Source organism: Cottoperca gobio, chromosome 20, assembly GCF_900634415.1.
Source record: "Cottoperca gobio chromosome 20, fCotGob3.1, whole genome shotgun sequence".
Classification (NCBI taxonomy): Eukaryota; Metazoa; Chordata; class Actinopteri; order Perciformes; family Bovichtidae; genus Cottoperca; species Cottoperca gobio.
In genome coordinates, this window is record NC_041374.1 from 11350986 (window position 1) to 11370941 (window position 19956).

Here is a 19956-nt window from a genome sequence, read left to right on the forward strand (position 1 = left end):
CTTCAGTCTTGTTCCCTACAGTCGTGTTCCCTTCAGTCTTGTTCCATACAGTCTTGTTCCCTTCAGTCTTGTTCCCTTCAGTCTTGTTCCATACAGTCTTGTTCCCTTCAGTCTTGTTCCCTTCAGTCTTGTTCCCTTCAGTCTTGTTCCCTACAGTCTTGTTCCCTTCAGTCTTGTTCCCTACAGTCTTGTTCCCTTCAGTCTTGTTCCCTTCAGTCTTGTTCCATACAGTCTTGTTCCCTTTAGTCTTGTTCCCTTCAGTCTTGTTCCCTTCAGTCTTGTTCCCTACAGTCGTGTTCCCTTCAGTCTTGTTCCCTTCAGTCTTGTTCCCTTCAGTCTTGTTCCCTACAGTCTTGTTCCCTTCATTCCCTTTAACCAACACATGTGATTCCTTTGGCCTTAGGGTATGAAGCCTCAAGAGGGAAAACTCACTCATATTCTTTCTCTCTACCTGGCCCTCCTTAGTCTCTTCTCTGTTTCTATTTCTCTCTCTCTCACACTCACACCCCCACACACACACACACACACACACACACGGCTTTCTGAGGCCCTCTACCAGCAACTATTTTGAGGACATAAGAGGACAAGATAAAGTTTTTAAAGAGATAACATTTAGGGGAAAGGATATATTGTATCAGCAGAGAAGACGCAAATAAAAAAAGCATAAATATATATACATAATACAGTTGTATGTGTCTGTGGAGTATTCCAACTCTCACGTATTGTTCCATACAGTCTTGTTCCCTTCAGTCTTTTTCCCGACAGTATTGTTCCATACAGTCGTGTTCCCTTCAGTCTTGTTCCCTTCAGTCTTGTTCCCTTCAGTCTTGTTCCCTTCAGTCTTGTTCCCTACAGTCGTGTTCCCTTAGTCTTGTTCCATACAGTCTTGTTCCCTTCAGTCTTGTTCCCTACAGTCTTGTTCCCTTCAGTCTTGTTCCCTACAGTCTTGTTCCCTTCAGTCTTGTTCCCTACAGTCGTGTTCCCTTCAGTCTTGTTCCATACAGTCTTGTTCCCTTCAGTCTTGTTCCCTTCAGTCTTGTTCCATACAGTCTTGTTCCCTTCAGTCTTGTTCCCTTCAGTCTTGTTCCCTTCAGTCTTGTTCCATACAGTCTTGTTCCCTTCAGTCTTGTTCCCTACAGTCTTGTTCCCTTCAGTCTTGTTCCCTTCAGTCTTGTTCCCTTACAGTCGTGTTCCCTACAGTCTTGTTCACTTAGTCTTGTTCCCTTCAGTCTTGTTCCCTTCAGTCTTGTTCCCTACAGTCGTGTTCCCTTCAGTCTTGTTCCCTTCAGTCTTGTTCCCTTCAGTCTTGTTCCCTACAGTCTTGTTCCCTTCATTCCCTTTAACCAACACATGTGATCCAAGTGCCTCCTCTCCAGCTAAATGTTTTTTGTTTTCTTCCTGTTTCTATGTTGGTTTTATACGACACAGTGAAGTCATATATATTTGCTGTACATGATATTCCTATGAAATATTTCATATTTTTGTGAATCCTAAAATCAAATCTCTTAGATAAGATATTTTCCAGTCACTACATAGGTTTTAAGTGTAGAAATAGGTTGGTAGAAATATAATACATTGGAATACTTTCTTATTCCCTGAGGCATACTATTGAGTATAACACTACACATGTGTTACATTGCAAGTAATTACCTATTTTTCTCTAATGCATCTCCACTTTAATCACTGTGTTTTTTACCTAACTGTTATGAATTACAGTTGGCATTTTTTGAATCCAGCTTATTTTAATCCTGTTAAATGGAAACCTTTTCTCACATTGTCACCACACACACACTCAAACACGGAAAAATACATGCCTTCAAGACGCAAGACAGGGAGGCGGGCAGGCAGATTGTCTCACACACACACACACACACACACACACACACACACACACACTGCATATTAAAAAGCCCTGTAATAGCCTGTCAAGCATTCTAAGTGTGTGGTCAACAAAACATCTCAAGAGTCTCTGTATGGTTAAATGCACACACTCCTTTTTTCAGCCATTCCTGTTGAATTGACAGCAAAGCGGAAACCATAATCCCTCAAAAGTGTAAACTAATAATGACACACACACTCTCCGTCAGATTAATTATAAACACCAAAGTCAAAAGGAGTGCCAAACCAAATGAGGCACACACACACTGAAAGTTGTACGTGATGAGTTCAGGGTAACTTCAGTGCATAATGAAGCCCCATCAGTCATGATCAGTCACAAACACATCAGCATTTAAGATGTGGACAAGCAAGATATCACATTGTTTCTTGGATTAACAAGGTAAGATAAACACATCACCTTGTATTGAGCTGTAATTATGGCGATATCCTGGATTAATCATTGTAATTTAGAAAATGCCAAAAGCAGCAGTGAGATGCATCATGTTTCCACATTTTGTTTGAATGTGATCAGAGCTGTCTGAACTGATGGAGGATTGACATAAAAACCCACTATACACTCAAAAAACATTATCATGAGGAAATATCATGTCAAAAATAAAGAAAAACAGATAACACATGTGTTCAAATAGCCATCAGGTATCCTATTATATAAGCTCTGGGGAGACATTACCCTCCTACAGTATTTGTTAATAAGCTCATTTCTCTTCTGTCTCTCTGTGCTTCTCGCCCGTTTCCCTCTGTTCTTTCTCCACACCTTGCGTTTTGAAATCAGTCTCTTCCTTGCTCTGTCTTTTCTGTTTATCTTTCTGTCTGTGTTTCTCTCTCTCTTTCTATTACACTCTCTCTGTTTTTTCTCTCTCTGGCATCATTTGGTTGGTTCTTATCTATTCTCACCATTATCTGGTGTTGGGGGAAGATAAGCATGCATTTGCATGTTTAATGAACCAAACACCCTCGATTCCCCTCAGCTTGAGGACACACACATACACATGGCTGCATAGATATACACATGCACAAACACACGCACACTGCTGCTGTTGGCCCTGAAGGCCTCCTTCTCCTTGCCACTGACATGGAGTCGCCAGCTGCTGACTCTACAGGAGTAAACATGGCCTATCTTTTCATCTATTCGCCTTCACATCTACAGCTGGAAAGAAGGACATTATTTCAAAACAGAAACAAAATATGACATGACATAAAAAAGTTGAAATGTTAGTACATAGTGGCGGACGGTAACAAGTATAACATGTATACCGACAGAAGCTGTCATTAGAATTAGAATCTCACTATCTCTCTGTGCAAAATACATAAATCTGCTACACATCTTTTGCATAAGAATAAATAAGATACCATCAGTTCCACTTTCACACACACTGTAAACAAAATATTGTTATCTTAAAAGCAAAAATAGAGAGTGATTTTTCCCTCACAATAAATGAGCTGAGATGTAAGGATGGACCTGGTCAAACTAAAACAAAACAGCAGACACTGTGTTAAAAAAATCAACTGTATGCAGCTGACCCATTAAAATTAAAAACAGAAATGTGTAAAAACACTAGCACTCCATTTGGTTTCACGTTTTAGCAGAAGCTAGACACTTAGGAGTGGCATAGCATCCACTGTGCTGGCTACTGTTCAAGAGCTCAGCCATCGACTGGGCATCAAGATCTAAGCTCTTAGTATACTTGGCATACATTGGCTGTACTTAAGTGTCCCTGAGCACCGATCAATCCCTAAATCCCTGCCTACGCTTGACTGTTGTTCTTTAGCTGACTGACCCTTGACTTTCTTGTTGGGCATCCTGAGATAAAGGTGCATTTTTCTATCAGCAACATCAATAAAATATATTTTTTTATTGTATTTAGTCTAACTGCCGTTCACTGAACAACTTACATTTACTTAATAGCTAACATGGCTGCTAAATGCTATAAAGTAATTTTAAGGAAACACAAAGCCAAAGGTAGGGTTTTTCCATATACAGTGAAATATACCATGTGAGGAAAAAATGCACTCACTATAATGTGAACAGCCAAGATGTAATTTAAGAGCAAAGACTGATAGATAGAGGGAGAGATGAAACAACACAGGGAGAGGACGACAGAAAGATAGACAGTGGTGACGACAGCAGTGTGAGAGATGTCGCCATCTGCCACCATTTTTCTCCTCTCTTGGAAATGCATCATCAGTCATTAGAGGGGAGCATGACTCGCGGTATCATCATCACTCACACAGACACACACATACACAGGCCCAAACACAAGGCGTATTTTAAGGTATAATGCAGCGGCCTATAATTTGAGGTTTCTCTATGCAGCATTTTGCTGAGCTTATAAAACCGCCTGCAGCTAATGGTGTGATGGATCCCTCTATTATCACGCAACGCAGGAGAAGAGAGTGGGGTATAGTGAGATAAAGGAATGTAATTGGATAGTATTTTAGCCATGGCAAAAACACGAGGGTGGTCAGCGACAGAAAGAGCCCAACAGAAGAAGATAACTGCATGATGATGTATAAAAGCAGTCCGAATGTGATGGACCTGCTTAATAAATTAAATCCGATATAAAACAGAAATGTGTGTAATGCGTTTCTGTAAACTCATTCAAAACTAATGTGATGCATTAATAATAATCATGCAAAAACTATTAGAATATACTGAGTTAATCCAGTGAAGCAAACAACTAAACTTCAATTGGGTCATGAAAATACTTTCAGCAAAGTATAACCGAAAACGAAAGAAGCCCCGCTCGCTCTGTCGCTCAAGAAATATCGCAAGAAATATCGCATTTTCCCGAAATTTTGTACAGACATTCACAGTCCCTAGAAGATGAAGCCTTTTAGGTGATCACCTGACTTTTTCCTGAGCGCCACTATTAACTAGACACTTTCGATTTCGAGTAAAATGTCTTGCCAACTATTGGATGGATTTCTATGAATTTTGGTCCACACAGGATGACTTCAATCCAACACCATCATCAGGTCAAAATACTATTTTATCTTATACTTTTGACAAAATACCAGCATAACTAATGATGTTCCCATCCGCCTTAGTTGTGCTTTGTGTATAGTGCTTAGAAAATGTTTGTACGCTAACTTGCTAAATATAGATGGTGAATATGGTAAATGTTATACCAAAGGGGTGTAATACAAAGCGAGCGTGCGTGGCGCGGTTTCTATTTAGTCCTCTCCTCTCCTTTCTTCCGCTCTGTAGGTGTGTGCACACGTGTGTGTGCGTCAGCTGCGAAGACCCGCCCTTCGCAAAACGGAGTGAAGGAGAGAATGTGAATGCGCAAAGTAGACAGTACAAACTGAAACGTGCACATAAATTAGATCAATAGCATAAACGTTTAGTTTATTTAATAAAACAGCACTTGTCAATGTGAAAAGTGAGTTGTGAATAAATAAATAAATGTTAAGACAATGGTAGGGGAAATACTGGGTTACCAATGTATAATGAGCCTAAAGCCTAAAGGTGGCTCTATTTCAAATGAGAGAGATCAGCAGAGTGAGTAATGGTACATAACTAACTCCGGTGGAGATGTTCATAGTTTTCAAAAATAAAATTGGCTATAAAATGGGTCTTTTTACGAATCAAGTCCTTTCGATGAGCTTTTCCTGACAATATTCTGTAAGAGCGATATAGATTCTCAAATGAGTTTATATGTTATATGTGTAAAGTTGTTGAGCCGTAACATTACATTAGTAATTACAGTAGCACAAACTGTATGCATGGCATTGCGTTGTTTTCCTACAGAAACCTACATGATGGTAATTATTAAATAAAAATAGGTCATTAAAAATAATCAATAATTATCCATATCGACTGAAATGAAACTTTTTATCATGATACAAATAAACACAAGGGAGAACAGAAACGAAGTTAGAGCAAAACGTAATTCAATGACAGACAAGCAGCGGCCTTTTTCAAAATGTTTCTGGCTCTCACAATGTCACACAAGGAGTCTTTAAGCGGCTGTGATCAACTCCAAAGTGTGTGAGGAATAAGCCCAAACCAGTGGTGTGGATGTCTGCTCCTCAGGGTAGGACAACTCTATAGTCTAGTAAGTGCGTTTGCCCCTGAGAGAAGTCTTGGGTGAAGGGTGAGGAAATGTGTTGGTGGGTGTGTTGGTACATCCGGCACAAAGTGTGGCACTGGTCCCTGCTGGTGTGGAACTAAATGTCACAGCTTGATTAGAATAAATAGTCCTATGTGGGCTCTGGGACTGGTCACCAACACACAGCAGGGCAAGCATGTGTGTGTGGTGACTCATTGCTTTTGTTCTCTCTCTCACAGAGTACAAACATACACACTCACACACACACACACACACACGACACACACAGACACTCAGGCTTTACCTTTCTCTGACCTACCCGAGGGGCCTTTGGGTTTGAGATGTGAAAGTCAGGACTGCCTCAGGAGATGAACTTTACACCTCACTCTCCCTCCCTTTCACTCACTCTCTCTTACACACAGACGTCACACACACTTTGGTCTTTCAATGGGTGTGTCTGTGTATCTGGTCAATTGACTTGGCATTAAAGTTAGGTACACACTAGTTCTGCATCATATACAACAGGGCATGTAAACAGCTGAATCAAAACAATTTCACACACACACACACACACACACACACACACACACACACACACACACACACACACACACACACACACACACACACAGTGTTACACAGTGTTACACACTGCCCACTGTTGTTGTTTTAATGTATATATTTATAGAAACAAAAGTCTGCATGTCGAAGTGTTCTTGGGCAATATACTGAACCTCATATTGCTCCCAAAGCCACAGCCAAAGGTGTGTGTGTGTGTGAAAGAGCATTAAATTAGATATTTAGAAGTTTAGCAATTTATATTGCAGCCATGCCAGCAGTGTGTGTGTGCATGGGTAAATGTTGGCATGTAGTGTACAAGCGCATTGAGTGATTGGAAGACTAGAAAGGTGCTGTATAAATGCAAGTCCATTTACAAATTACCATCAACCGCAGTACAAAAACGCCTGAAGCAAGGAACTGTCTGTTTAGAGAATAGACGCAATCCACATGAGCATCATAAATACATGACAGCAGGATACATAAATGATATGGCTGAGGGGAATGTCTGGTCAACAGAGCTCATTAAACTAGCACAGAGTGATTATCACACACAACACACAACACACAAACACACACACACCCTATACTTAATCCAGCCCTGCAAGTAAGTGAATACACAGACAGAGTTCAGTTTATTAGCACAGTAACAATACAGTGAAGTAAAATAATGTTTGTAAAACATGGAGATGAAATCTAGAGGATAATGAGAGATGTGTAGACGGAGAGAAAGACAATTGTAAAAAAGAAAATGAGACAATTAGAGAGAAAAAAAGACAAATAATAAATCAATGAACCTATTCTGTGTCTGCCACAGGGTAATGAAAGCTATTTATTAGCCATATATCCATTTTTCCGTCTCTTTCCTCCTCTCTCTCTCTCTCTCTCTCTCTCTCTCTCTCTCTCTCTCTGTCTCCCTCCCTCTTTCTGCTTCCCCCCACCCCCAGGATTGACACTCTCATCTCTCTCCACTAAATGCTAACAATTCCATTAAGCACAACAAAACACTCATTTAGAGGTCACATTTGTTTCGCTCAACTTTGCTTGTCATCTGCATACCAACTGAGGGGCTGCGTGCCTCGGCTTGGTTTCCTATTATCTGACATGACCTTTCTGCTTTAAAATAATTGGCGAATCATAATGGACTTGCTACTCCCTTTTCCTTTAATGACATGGCTTTACAACAACTGCACTCGGTCTCTTTCTCACTGTGTATTATTTGTTCTAAAGCATAACTGATTGCTGTAATATCTACATTTCGTCTTCTATTATATCATATATGCATCAACTACTCCATAACGCTAGTCACAAGGCATCAAGCTAGTACTATATTTGGTAGTAGCCAGTGGAAAATTAGAACGACATGATTGAATTTAGCCAGTGAATCCATAATCGTACGTGACATCTCATATACGTATATGGCATGCTAATCTATTCCCCCGAGTTAGGGTTAGTTTAGTAGCCAGCTTCACATTATTTTCTCAATAATTCACAAGCAGTGCACCAACAATGTGTCCCAGAATGCCCAGCAAGGTCACGTTATGGCAGACAACAGCTTTGGGATCTTTAATGATCTGAATAATTCAAGGAATTGTCCATGTGTCCACAGCTCAGTAAACTTCAAAAACCCTGCTGAGGCACATGTGAAACTCAGCGATACTTTATGGAGGAAGAATTGCACTTTAGCTTATTTTACAATACTTTATTTAATTGTTCATGAAAATCAAATGTCTGAGAAGCCAGCACACAGTTCAGAACAAATGTTTTACTAAAGCAGATTGTAATGGAATGGATGAGAGCAGCCTGGCTTTTAAAGGCCAATTCATACTTTAAGCGTCCACTTGTGATTCCGCGAGGGTCTGCTTATGTCCTCGTGACACTAATGCCGCCATCCGCCATATCCCTGAATGTCCACATGGACACAGGCCGTTGCATCCCTAAAATTGTAACGTCCTGGGTCTTTTGGAATAACAATGTATAGAAAACTGTTATTGTAGCTGGAAGTTTTTCACCGTTCTTTCATGCAATGTTAAACTCAACAACCTGCGTGTCTCCATGTGGACTTCATCCATTATATCTCCTCTTAATCCAGCTATAGTATACTGTCTCTGACAAAAGACATAATGAATTGTGAATATTATATTGAAATCACCTTCCTCTACATATGCAGCCACTTATCTTGGTGAAATTACCTCCATTTGCAGGAAAGACTTATGCAATTTATGCTGTATCACTGTTTGTCTTTGCATACGCATGATGGAGAAAAACAGATGAATGCCAATTGAAATACATCAATCACAAGTTCAGTGGTATACCCCTTTAAAAGAGCACTGAAGGCTTGAGCTGCACAGCCAGTCAGGCAGAAAAGACAGCAGGAGCAAATGTTTCCCGCTGGCTGCCACTTACCACTAATGTTAGAAAAATGATAAATGAGTCTCGGCATGGTGTTCAGAGTCTACGTATTTGCGTGTGGATGTGTGTGTGTGCCAGTGTGTGTTTCCTCCCTGTAAAGTGTTGTGTTGCATGCCAACAGTTCACAGTGTGAACAGATGTTAGTTGGTAATGCCCTGGGTTTCTGCATCACAGTCAGGCATTTTGTAGGGTCCTCGGCTCTGAAGAGGAGTCCGTAGAGATGCCTGAATTGCTTTATCGAGCGGAACACAACTAAGGACACGCAGGCTCGCAGCGGCTGCCAAGAACACACATGGACACGCAAACACAAACACAGCATTTGCTCCAAGCATGCAATACAAACCCAGAAACAGAGGGTGTACAAAAACCCACACACCTGGAAAATAAACACAAATAAAGACACACAAACTATAGGGTACCAGGTAGCTCCAGTAATGGACCCACTGCTGAGTGAATATGGTAGGTGAAGAATAAAACCCACAGAATCCTGTCTAAAAGAATATAGACTTTCATTAAGGGGGAAACATAACTTTAGAAATATAAAATGAGAGTAAGATTTTCATGAGTTAAAAGATACTATATGGAATATATAAAAGACCCCTAGTGTGTCTGTCTTTTTAACTGTCTCCCTTATTGTTCCCAATCCAGCTACCTCATCTGCCTTCCTTAATTTGTACCTTGTGCTTTAATATAACACCTATTCACTCAGAGCCAGCCACTACTCTCTATATTTAGCTGTTGCCTGTCACTGAGACACTGATGAAGAAGAGGAAAATGAGTGGTGATGTGGAGACCATGGGAAAGGTTATCGTTGTCTCTTTGAATAGCATCAGACTCTCTCTGATCCTTCACAATTATATTGCACACACTAATAGCTATACTTAGGCTTGGAACAAAAAAAAAAAACAGGCCCTGTTGGAATTTGCATAAAGATAGTGTCAATCAAAGTCAAATAAAAAATAAAAATGGGCAAACTCAGAGGTGAGCTGTCACATGTGTGTATGCATGAGCGCAAAAGAGAAAAAAATCACACGTTTCAGTTGACGAGCATTGACAAATTTGAGCACACACAGGGATGGATGTGGACTCAGTGGCATATATTGAGCTGTCAGCAGACAAAAGCTTAGCTAAGCCAAAACTCTCTATCTGACGTGATAATCATAAGATGATGCAACTATGAGTCGGCAGACTTGACAGCACAGTTTATTGCTGGCACATGCACAACACAAGTAGACATTCTCACAAGCATATAGAAAATGCACCCAAACAGATGCACAAGTTAAAACAAAGATATGGTTAAGTGTAACAAATCATAGTGTCAAGAGTAAATGCAGATGCATAAAAAAATCTAATAATTATATGTTGCTCAACAACAGATGTATGATTAAGGTGACAATAGCCAAATTATCTGATTCATGGATCTCATATGTCTCTTTCTGCTAAATTAATGTTATGCTTGTGGAGAACAACAGTTGATTGGGTATCATAAGTAAGTATAGTTTCACATGATGGGGACTTGCACAAGGATTATTCACAACACAAACACATTGCATAATAATGTGATCCAAATAACCGATACAGAATTTAGTTACAGGATCATCTCTATGAGGTGACTTCGCACATATCTATGTATTGTTTATGTTTAAAACTCAATTACTTCGTGTTTTAAATTGGTGTTCGGGTTATTTTTAAATCCCTCTCGAGGTATATTATTAACAAACAATGGAACTTTAAAAAAAAAAAAACAGGAAGGAAGCCTTTAAACTTTAACCAAAAAATCTCATCTGAGACTCAACGGGAGCAAACAGAATAAACTTGGAAAGTTCAAAAGTGTCTTTTTTTTCCCAGTGTGCTCCATTTCCCATGCCCCCCCCTTAGGGATTTGTACTTATGCAATAAGTTGCCTGAGGGAGTGAGAGGGATGCTGAATTTATATGAACCTGACTCTTTGACATCACAGCAAAAATTCATGCAAACACAAAAACATACACGCAAATGTAGACACACACACACACACACACACACACACACACACACACACACTCACAAAAGTTTCTACCAAACTTTACTTTTACTCAGAATTTTTATGTACAGGGAGGAAAAGCCTGTATGAAGGAGGATGTGGAGGGAGAGTGATTTAGTGAGAGGAGAGGGGCAGATGTTGCGCTCAAGGTTTGAGCTGCCTGCATGAAATCTAAAATTAGCATGCTATTCACATACATCTCCTCTCCTCCATCCATCCTTCATTCAACTTTACTCCTGTTTTCTGAGCCCTCTTTCCCTCATCTGAAACTCATTTTGGCAACAGAAAGGTCAGATTTCTAATTGGGGAACATAATTATGTATGTTGAAGGGTTTCAGGGCTGTGGCTAATATGCTAATTAATGCTGTAATATGATGAAAGGGGTTCCAGGAAGTGTGATGCCAACGCTTGACCCAATTCTCTGTTGCAAAGCAAAGTCTCTAAGAGTACTTGTTGTGAGTGTGTATATGTGTGGGTGATGGTGTGTGTTGTCACCCCCTCACCAATGATGCCAAGGCTTGTAATGATGTGTCTGTTATATCAAGCCTTCAGCAATTTATCACGGTGTCAGTGCTGTATGTGAGTGTGCACGTTTGTAAAGTGTTATCATAATGTCACATCGTTATGTCATGTGTCTGTCTGTATAGTATGAATGTAAAGCTCTGCTGTGGTGTACGTGTACTTGTGTGTGAGTGTGTTGCTGTGTGTGTGATTTTGCTTGCAACCTCAGTGTTGTCCTAATCCATCGGGCTGATAAATGCACCGCACAGCAGGGGGAACAGGTTCTTTTACAGTAGCATCAATCCACAGATCTGAGGAGAAAACACCCAGAGTGTGTATGCTATAGTGTGTGTGTGTATTTGTGGGGGGGGGGGGGGGGGGGGGGGGTGACGGCATATAATGGTGCAGTCAGCTTTAGTGTCATGAGGGACGTAGAACCTATTCCATCATGCTACCAAATACACTTGTGACTGGAGTGGGGGAGGGGGTGCACACTCGCACACATTCAAACCTAAGATGCACACTCACATGTACACAATCTTGTGTATGTTTGATAAAGGAGGGTAAATTATGACCCTCAACAGGCCCACAAACACACACAATGTATGATTTACTGGAAAGTGTTTAAGAACTCACACACAAGCACATATACTTTCCACAATAACCCAACCACCACACACAAAAGAGGGGGAGAGTGTGCGTTACCTAATATCCCCTGCCTTCACTGAAAGAAAAGACACAGAAAAACAGCGTTTGCGTTACCTGATGCTGCTTATGCTGCCTGCCTCTGATCCCAGCTTGCATCGCTCCAGCTGGGTGGCAACAATCTGACGCTCAGCCTCAAGTTCCCTGGTCAGGCGTTCAAACTGAAGCTCCTGAAGAGATAGAAAAAGACAAAGTGTGTGTTAGACAGAGCAAGAAAGGGAGTAAGTGAGTATGAGGTTCTGCTGGGAAGTTTGGAGCTGATGCTAAAGGTGTCTCTTTACTTAAGAGTTACCAAAACTGACTGGGCATTAGTGGGACAAAGGTGGGGTATAAAGCTATTGAAACAATAGATATCCCTTTTAATATATGATAAGTAACTTTTCAAAGTAACCCCACATTATGAGAAGAGTATTTCAATGTGAATAATAAGTTGCTCTGCAGCCTACTTGTCGAGAGAGAAGTGAAGCATTGTCAGCCTCAGGTCATGGAGACAGCTTAGGGATGGAAGACAGCTATGCCGTGACAGTTAAAAATGAAGTGTGATCATTAACATGAATGTGATTGACAGGTGAGAAAAGGCGTGAGGCAGAGTGACTGGTTGAAAGTGTTCTAAAAAGCTCTTTAATTCTAACCACAGTGTGGTGCGGGAGAGTTGTCAACTGGAGTAGTTGAAGCACTCCCCTTGAAACTGGGTTACAAACTGTAAATCTGTCTAACGAAGTTATTTGTGGAATTCCTTCATGAAATGTGTTATTCCCAGATGAGTTGTTTTTCTTTTTGGTTCAAAAAGACATTTTAACATTTGAAAAGTGACAGAATCTTAGAATTTGAATTTGAAGTGCATTTCTTTCTACAGGGTAGCTGGTAACAGAAGCCCTTCGCAAAATGATAACACATTCACTAGCTGGTAATGACATCATTGGCATTGTACTGTATAGTGGACTAGATTTGAGGGGGAAGAATAACACAAACCACATGCTTCAGATCACTACAACTCACTGAGACATCAGCATACATTACTTTGTCATTATGATTCTATGATTCACTATTGGTATTATAAACATACATGTGATACGTAGTAAAGCTCATGGACATCAAATTGGACTTCAGGGATACCTCAAAGCTTGCTTCTTTCTGTCTACACGAAGCCATGAATGATTTTATGTGTGGCTACAGTCTGGCAAGCTGCATGTTCCTAACAGTGTGCACACTGTTAGGAGCTGCTTGCTTAAGGCTGCATACATGGTAGATTACACCTGAATGCATCACTCTTACCCAATCTTGTGTGTGCTGATGCATTAGCTGTTTAAGTGGTTTAGTGACAGTTCCATATCAGTCATCTAGCTATGAGCCAGACAGATGAGATTTCAAACCAGCAATCACTGTGTGTAAGTATGTGCATGCATGTGTGTGTTGCATTCAAGTTAATCACAGCCACATGGACGCAGATCAATAGTGCAGTGAACTCCACCCCACGGAAGATATAGACCGAGTGCATGTGTGTGTGAGACCCAAAGAGAGAGAGAATGTGTGAGCGAGAGTAGAGAGAGTGTATGCTGGTTTGATTGGTTTTCTCAAAGCCATTTGAAGCTCTGAATTTGTTGATCCCCAGTCGCTATCTCAAGTCTCCAACCTCAATCCCCTCTCCTCCCCAACACTACAGAGCACAATGCAATTCATCTCCCTCTCTCCCTCACCCCTTTTCCACGCACACAGCAACCACTCATAAATATGCACACTCTTTCTTTCCCTCTTTCTCTGTTTTCCTGTCGTAGCCACATTACTTCCCTGCTTTCTCCCTCTCCCTCCCTCACACACACACACACATACACTTAAGTGCCAAAAAGAGCAAGCTCCCGACGCATGCATTTGTAGTACTAGTAGTAGTAGTTCATTGATCTGACAATAGCAAATTTGTTTATCTGTGGAAAATTATATATATATATACTTACAGCATATATATATATAAGCTGTAAATTCACATATAAATTGTGAATAAGTAAACATGTAAAACTTGTGCCATTACACCCAGTGTTTCCCCTACTATTGTCTTGGCAGGGCGCTGCGCCCCGCCAATGGAGCCCAGCGCCCTGCCTGAAATTCAAGGTGGGTTTTCTTTTTTTCTTTTTTTTTTTTAAATCAAATTAAGAATATATATATTTTTAGCCTGGCACAACCCCACTCTCTTCCTACTCCTCTGAATCTTCCCTCCATTCACTCAACATCTGACACAAGATAAACCTCATACATGTGAACAACAAAGTAGCAGGTTCAGCCAGCCCAATCATTTGCAAAGCAAAGTGACACTGGGAATTTGAGCAGGGTCTATTTAACCCTATGGACCAGTAATTCTAAATTACAGCTTTGTTTTACAGCGAGGTGCCTCGCTTCAAAGCCCCGCGCTGCTCCCCACAGCAGACTGTTTTGTCACCTTGTTTGCCACGGCTGCAACAGTTTTAAATCCTCAAGGTGTAAAAATGCAAATACCTGCATCTAAGGTAGCATTATGCTAATTGACTATATATAATGCCTCAACGGTAAAGTATCTTAAAAGCCTTCTAAGGTCACATTGTAATGCTTGGATGCAAAAACAGAAACATGTTCGGCCAGTTCTGTCTTGGGGTAAACATATATAACACAAATATGCATAACCTTTTGTCACACATTTTATTCATTCAAATCCTTTGGTTGGTATGTTGTTGATATCTTAGGATAAATTATATCTATGAGGATGAACTGCTACTGACAAAGACCTTCAAAAGCACAAATTGGCCAAGAGATACTAACAGAACTTCTCCCAGATGAGTTTAACTGACTTGTAAAATTGCATGCAGCTGTGCATTCTGATTAGCTGAAACACCAAGACAGCGAAGAGCACATTTGAAGCCATCATAACTAATATATAGGAGCAGAGGATGCTTCATTCAGTAATCTACACAATCTTTTTGGTTTCATCTATATTTATAGACACAAAAAATGAGATTTATGTTATTTGGAGAGCTACACCTCTCTTTGTTTTGTATAGAACGTACGATTGTACACCGCTGTGTAGTGAACAGCAGTACATTCAGGTAGAAACAGCTGCTGTAACACATTATCAGAACAGTCAGCAACAACTGACATAATTACTACACTTAAGACATTTAAAAAAACATATAATATTAGCAATTCATCATTAAGTCTCTAATGTTTTCCAGATTCACTTTTGTTAAATTATGTTTTTAGCACAGCACACATCTGCCAGCTTAATAACATTTGACTTAGTAAAAAGCTTACTCACTAAAAGTCTGAAAATTGCAGTAAATTTAACCTGACACAAACATCAAATCTACAGATGGAAAGTAAATTATTATGTACTGGCAATGTGAGAAAGTATTCTAACAAGATTGTAAGTAAGCTGGGCGTTTTCTACAACCGGTGCTTCAAGGTTCTGACATAAGTAAATGTGTGTCTGGAAAGGAGAGAGGAATATTATATGTATAAAGGGTATTAAACGTGGCATGCCAAGATGAACTGGTGTGAATTATAAATATTAAAACACAGAAAGGTGCATCATATAACTATCTGTGCCACACAGCTACTAAAAGCCTTAATACTTGAACAGCTGTAGGATTATGCACTTAAGAGAAGTATTCAGAGACAAGAAGTAATCTTCTCTTCCTGCAATACATTTAAGGAATACAACCAAGCTGTTTCTCTGCTGGTGTAATCTTCTCAACCACGCTTTGAAATGTTACCTGAATGGTACCAAGAACAGAGCAACAGTGTTGATGCTGGATCACAATGGGAACTCATTAACATTGGAATCAAAGGATATGATTCATCCTACTAGCTTTATTGATCTTTCTGCATGTGTGTTTCATGAAAACCCTGCTTTTCTGCTGATTCTAAAAGTAGTAACCTAATTGCTGAACAATTGGTTTTGTGTGTAGTAGTATATTTTACCTTGATATGTGCATGGACTACAGTTCAATAGATCCGTGATGATTTCAGCTGCACTTCTGTGTGTTTCAATCAAAATGCACAAGGTGTGGGGTTCTACTATCATGCATGTTGTTTGCGCGTGTCACCGCCTCCCTCTCAGGAATGAATAGGAGACAGAAAGCAGCACCCACAGAGGTCTCTATGGCAACTGTAGAACCTTGTCCACCCCCCACGGCATTATAAATTAGGTCCCGACTCCTCCCACATAGTCCCTGCCCTTTGCAGGTAACTGCACACAGAGGTGTCTGTGATGTATTCAAGTCTTTCTCCCACACCATACCAAAGCATACCAACAGCTGTAGGGAAGTATCCAGTCTCCTCAAGTTTCTTAGTAAGCAAAGTTTACTTGATTGTTACGGCAGCATATATTTCAGTGTTTAAGTTTTTTTTACAATTAACCTTATAAATAATAATAAATAAATACAATTATATTACAATAAATAATAACAATTAGAACATTAGAACAATTTTACTTTAAGAAACTTAAACAAATGTAAACAAAAATTGGAGACAAATAAAGACATGTACATTCAATCAGTACAGGTTTACCCACAAAGTGTGCAACTTTTGTTGCTACAGTGGATCCTTCTTGGTTTTTTAAAGAACATTTCCAGTGCCTCCTGGTATGGAAAGTCAGACACCTCTGGCCCATTTATTGAAATCCGCATGCAGGCTGCAAGATGGTCCCTCTGCAGGTCTGAGTAGCAGAGCTAATATTAGCATCACTGGTGGTTGATTCAGGCTGTGTACGTTTAAAAACCGTGGATATTTTCGCCTGTGTGTCCAAACGTTGTGGTCGACGTCGCTCCATTTATAATTCATTTGTTGGATTCTTGACTTTTTTACACTTTCCTCCGCTCTGTCTCTGACTGTGTGCGCACGTATTTGTGTGTCGGGAGCGAGCGGAGCGCTGCCGTTCACGAAACAGAAAAAGAAAAAAAAAACACCTTGATTTTCAGGCAGGGCGCGGGGTTCCCTTGGCGGGGCGCTGCGCCCTGCAAAGGCAATGGTAGGGGAAACACTGGATTTCATTATGTAATTTATGCTAATTACAAAGCTGCACAGCCAGAAATACAATGGTACAGCTCTGCATCTTCTGCTTTTTGTATTACTAACACACAGCTGTATTTGGAATTTAAAATAAAGAAACTTTTGAGGAAATAAGAACATATAAATGGTTGTGTTTAGATGGTAATGCTGGATTTGCAAAAACTCTAAACATTGACCTTTCGAGGTCAATGCCTAACCTCAACAGTCATCTAGTCATGACCCCATATAGACATACATTGGCTTGCTAAATCAATCCCACATGCATATTCAGTATGAAGTCAAATATATTGCATGGGCACTTATTGTACACACAGATATGCACTGTGTTCATTTGCACTAAACCTTAACAGCTTCAGAGGCACCGCACAAGAGAGATATCTGACCTCCCTGTAGAGGAGAAACAAGGAAATCCCCAAAGGTAACCAGAGAGCTTCCCATTAACCAATAGGAAAGCCTCTGAGACAATTTTCTCTAAAATAAAAACGTAACCAAACTACACAAATTACCAAGTAAATAGCAAAATAAAAAAATCTGTTAAGATATTTTCATAATGTGACCTTCTACATACTGTAAGTGAGTATATCAAATGGCAGGCAGGAAGACAGGAACATTGTTTCAGCCAGGATCCAGCCCTGTGTAGGGCTGTTTGTCATGTTCACTTATGTTTAAGTTGTATATGGAAAGCATAAACTTCACATCTTGATCAAAACAATATATTTTTATTGCATAATGTTTCAAAGTCAACAAAAAAAACATAGGCAACATTTCACAAGACACTGGCAATAAATATGGTGGAGGGGGGCTAACATATGGGGATGCAGGATAACATAGCAATGTATCAGAGCTTTAAATGAGAGTAATAGCAACCATGGTCGTTCTTTCTCCGTTTAAGCTAAATTCCCCCACTTGCCACCATAAAGACACTGTGTGCTGTCTGTGCGTGAGTGTCTGTGTGTGTCTACAGATAAGGCCCAATCATTATAAAGTGGCCTATGGGCAGCTATTAACAGTGCTGTTTTTGGATGGGAGACAAAAGGCTATCAAATAGAGCTATGACCTTCTAGTTGAGAAGTAACTCTCTCTCGCTCTTTCATTCTTTCTCTCCCTTCCTCAATCAGCGAAGGGGAATGAAAACAAGTGAGATGAGATGAGTGGGAAAGAGGAGTGTTGAATGGGAGCTGGTAAAAAGGTCAATCTCTTCTCCTCCGTCACTCCCATGCATATTAAAATTCCCCACACAGAAGCAATCACCCTGTTCCTCCTTTTTAAACGTATAGCTGTGGTTCATGTAGCCCAGGCATGGTTCAAATTTAGCTAACATTATGTCTGCCCTTATCCCTCCCCCTCTGCTTGTCTTGTCTGTCACTTTAATGAGTGTGGAAAGTCAACCAAGAGCCAGGAGAGGAGCAGCATGAGAGGTAACGGGGGGGGGGTAAGAGCTGGAGGACAGGAAAAAGAGAGTATAGAAAGAGAGGGAGAGAGCTAGGAAGAAAGGCAGAGGAGACTGAGACGTCTCTGTTGATGAAAGTCACATGAGATGATAGCCAAGGGAGGGACACCTGATCCACTCCCTCTGCATGTGTATGTATGAAAGAGAGAACAAGAAAAAGAGAAAGAGAAGAAAGACAGATCACCCGAAAGGCCTGATCATGTAAATTACTTTTTTTTTTATAAACAATGTGGGTATTTTATGTCTGAGACTGAACACTATGAGTTACTGTTACCTGCCGTGATACATGTGTGAGTATGTTCTTGTTAGGGATGTCAGTTTCGGTTCATTTTGCTTTGGATAGCCCAACACCTTAACCGGTAACTAACCTGCTCATTTTGAAGAAAGAACACAAAAAATGATGAGGCGCTTTCTTTCCATAAGCTTTGGCGCCGCACTTTGAGGCGCTATATATACATTTTAATGTTTTGTATTGAACAGTAAATGTCTTGCCTTTTATTATACATTATGTTGGCCTTGCGGAAGATGTTTGCCGCATTTTGTATAGGTCATTATTAAGGGTGTTCTAATTGATTGGCCATCGATCGTAACAAACGATATTCGTTCAAAATAGTTTGAGCGGTCTCTGTAAAGGCAGATCAGAAGAGCCGATCATATGATGCATCGATTCTGAATTGAAAAGTTTTCGATATTAATTTGCCTTCTTTCTCTCTCTTGGATTAGGTTTTGCTCCAAGAATAATTCCCATTCATTGAAGCTTGGATAGTATTTTTAAAGGTTTGCCCATTAGTTCTATTGGTTATAAAAACACTGTACTCACTGTAATTGTTGATTGCTGGAAAAACAACAACATCGCCAAAACAAAGTGCGCAAGAAGCTCATAATATAATCAAACAGGTTATAAACAAGTTTGAAACTGTTTAGCTATATTAATCACCACTTTATTTATAGAAACTAAAAACTGTAATCGTAATGTCTCTAATAATGCATGCAAAACTACAGCAAGTATAGTAGGTTAGCCAAGAGGACAGTCGTCATAGGTTATTAGAGACTATACTGTTTGGGTAGTCATTTTACTGTTTAGTCGTCCAAATAAGAAAAGAAATTCTCAGTTGTAATAAACAAGTATTCTATTTGAAAAATAACAGATTTTAGAATATGTAATTAGGGTTAATAGGAATATATGGGAAGACCGTACAGTCAGTGTGTGGTCCTCATATAGAGAGGAGGACAAGACTGCGTGTATGTGTGTTTGTGGGCTTGCATCAGTGTGCCAGCATTGATTGTGTATTGCTGTTCATGTGTGTGCATCTGTGTGTAGG

At 40.1% G+C, this 19956-nt stretch overlaps 1 protein-coding gene across 2 annotated transcripts in view; it reads right to left on the reverse strand.

The window, feature by feature from the left end:
• ctnnd2a (catenin (cadherin-associated protein), delta 2a) overlaps nt 1–19956 on the reverse strand; it is a 227030-nt gene that overhangs the window by 139158 nt on the left and 67916 nt on the right. For both annotated transcript variants that reach the window (XM_029457760.1, XM_029457761.1), the window contains one exon: nt 12208–12320. In XM_029457760.1, the coding sequence (XP_029313620.1) occupies nt 12208–12320 (113 nt within the window). The remainder of the gene's footprint in view (nt 1–12207; nt 12321–19956) is intronic.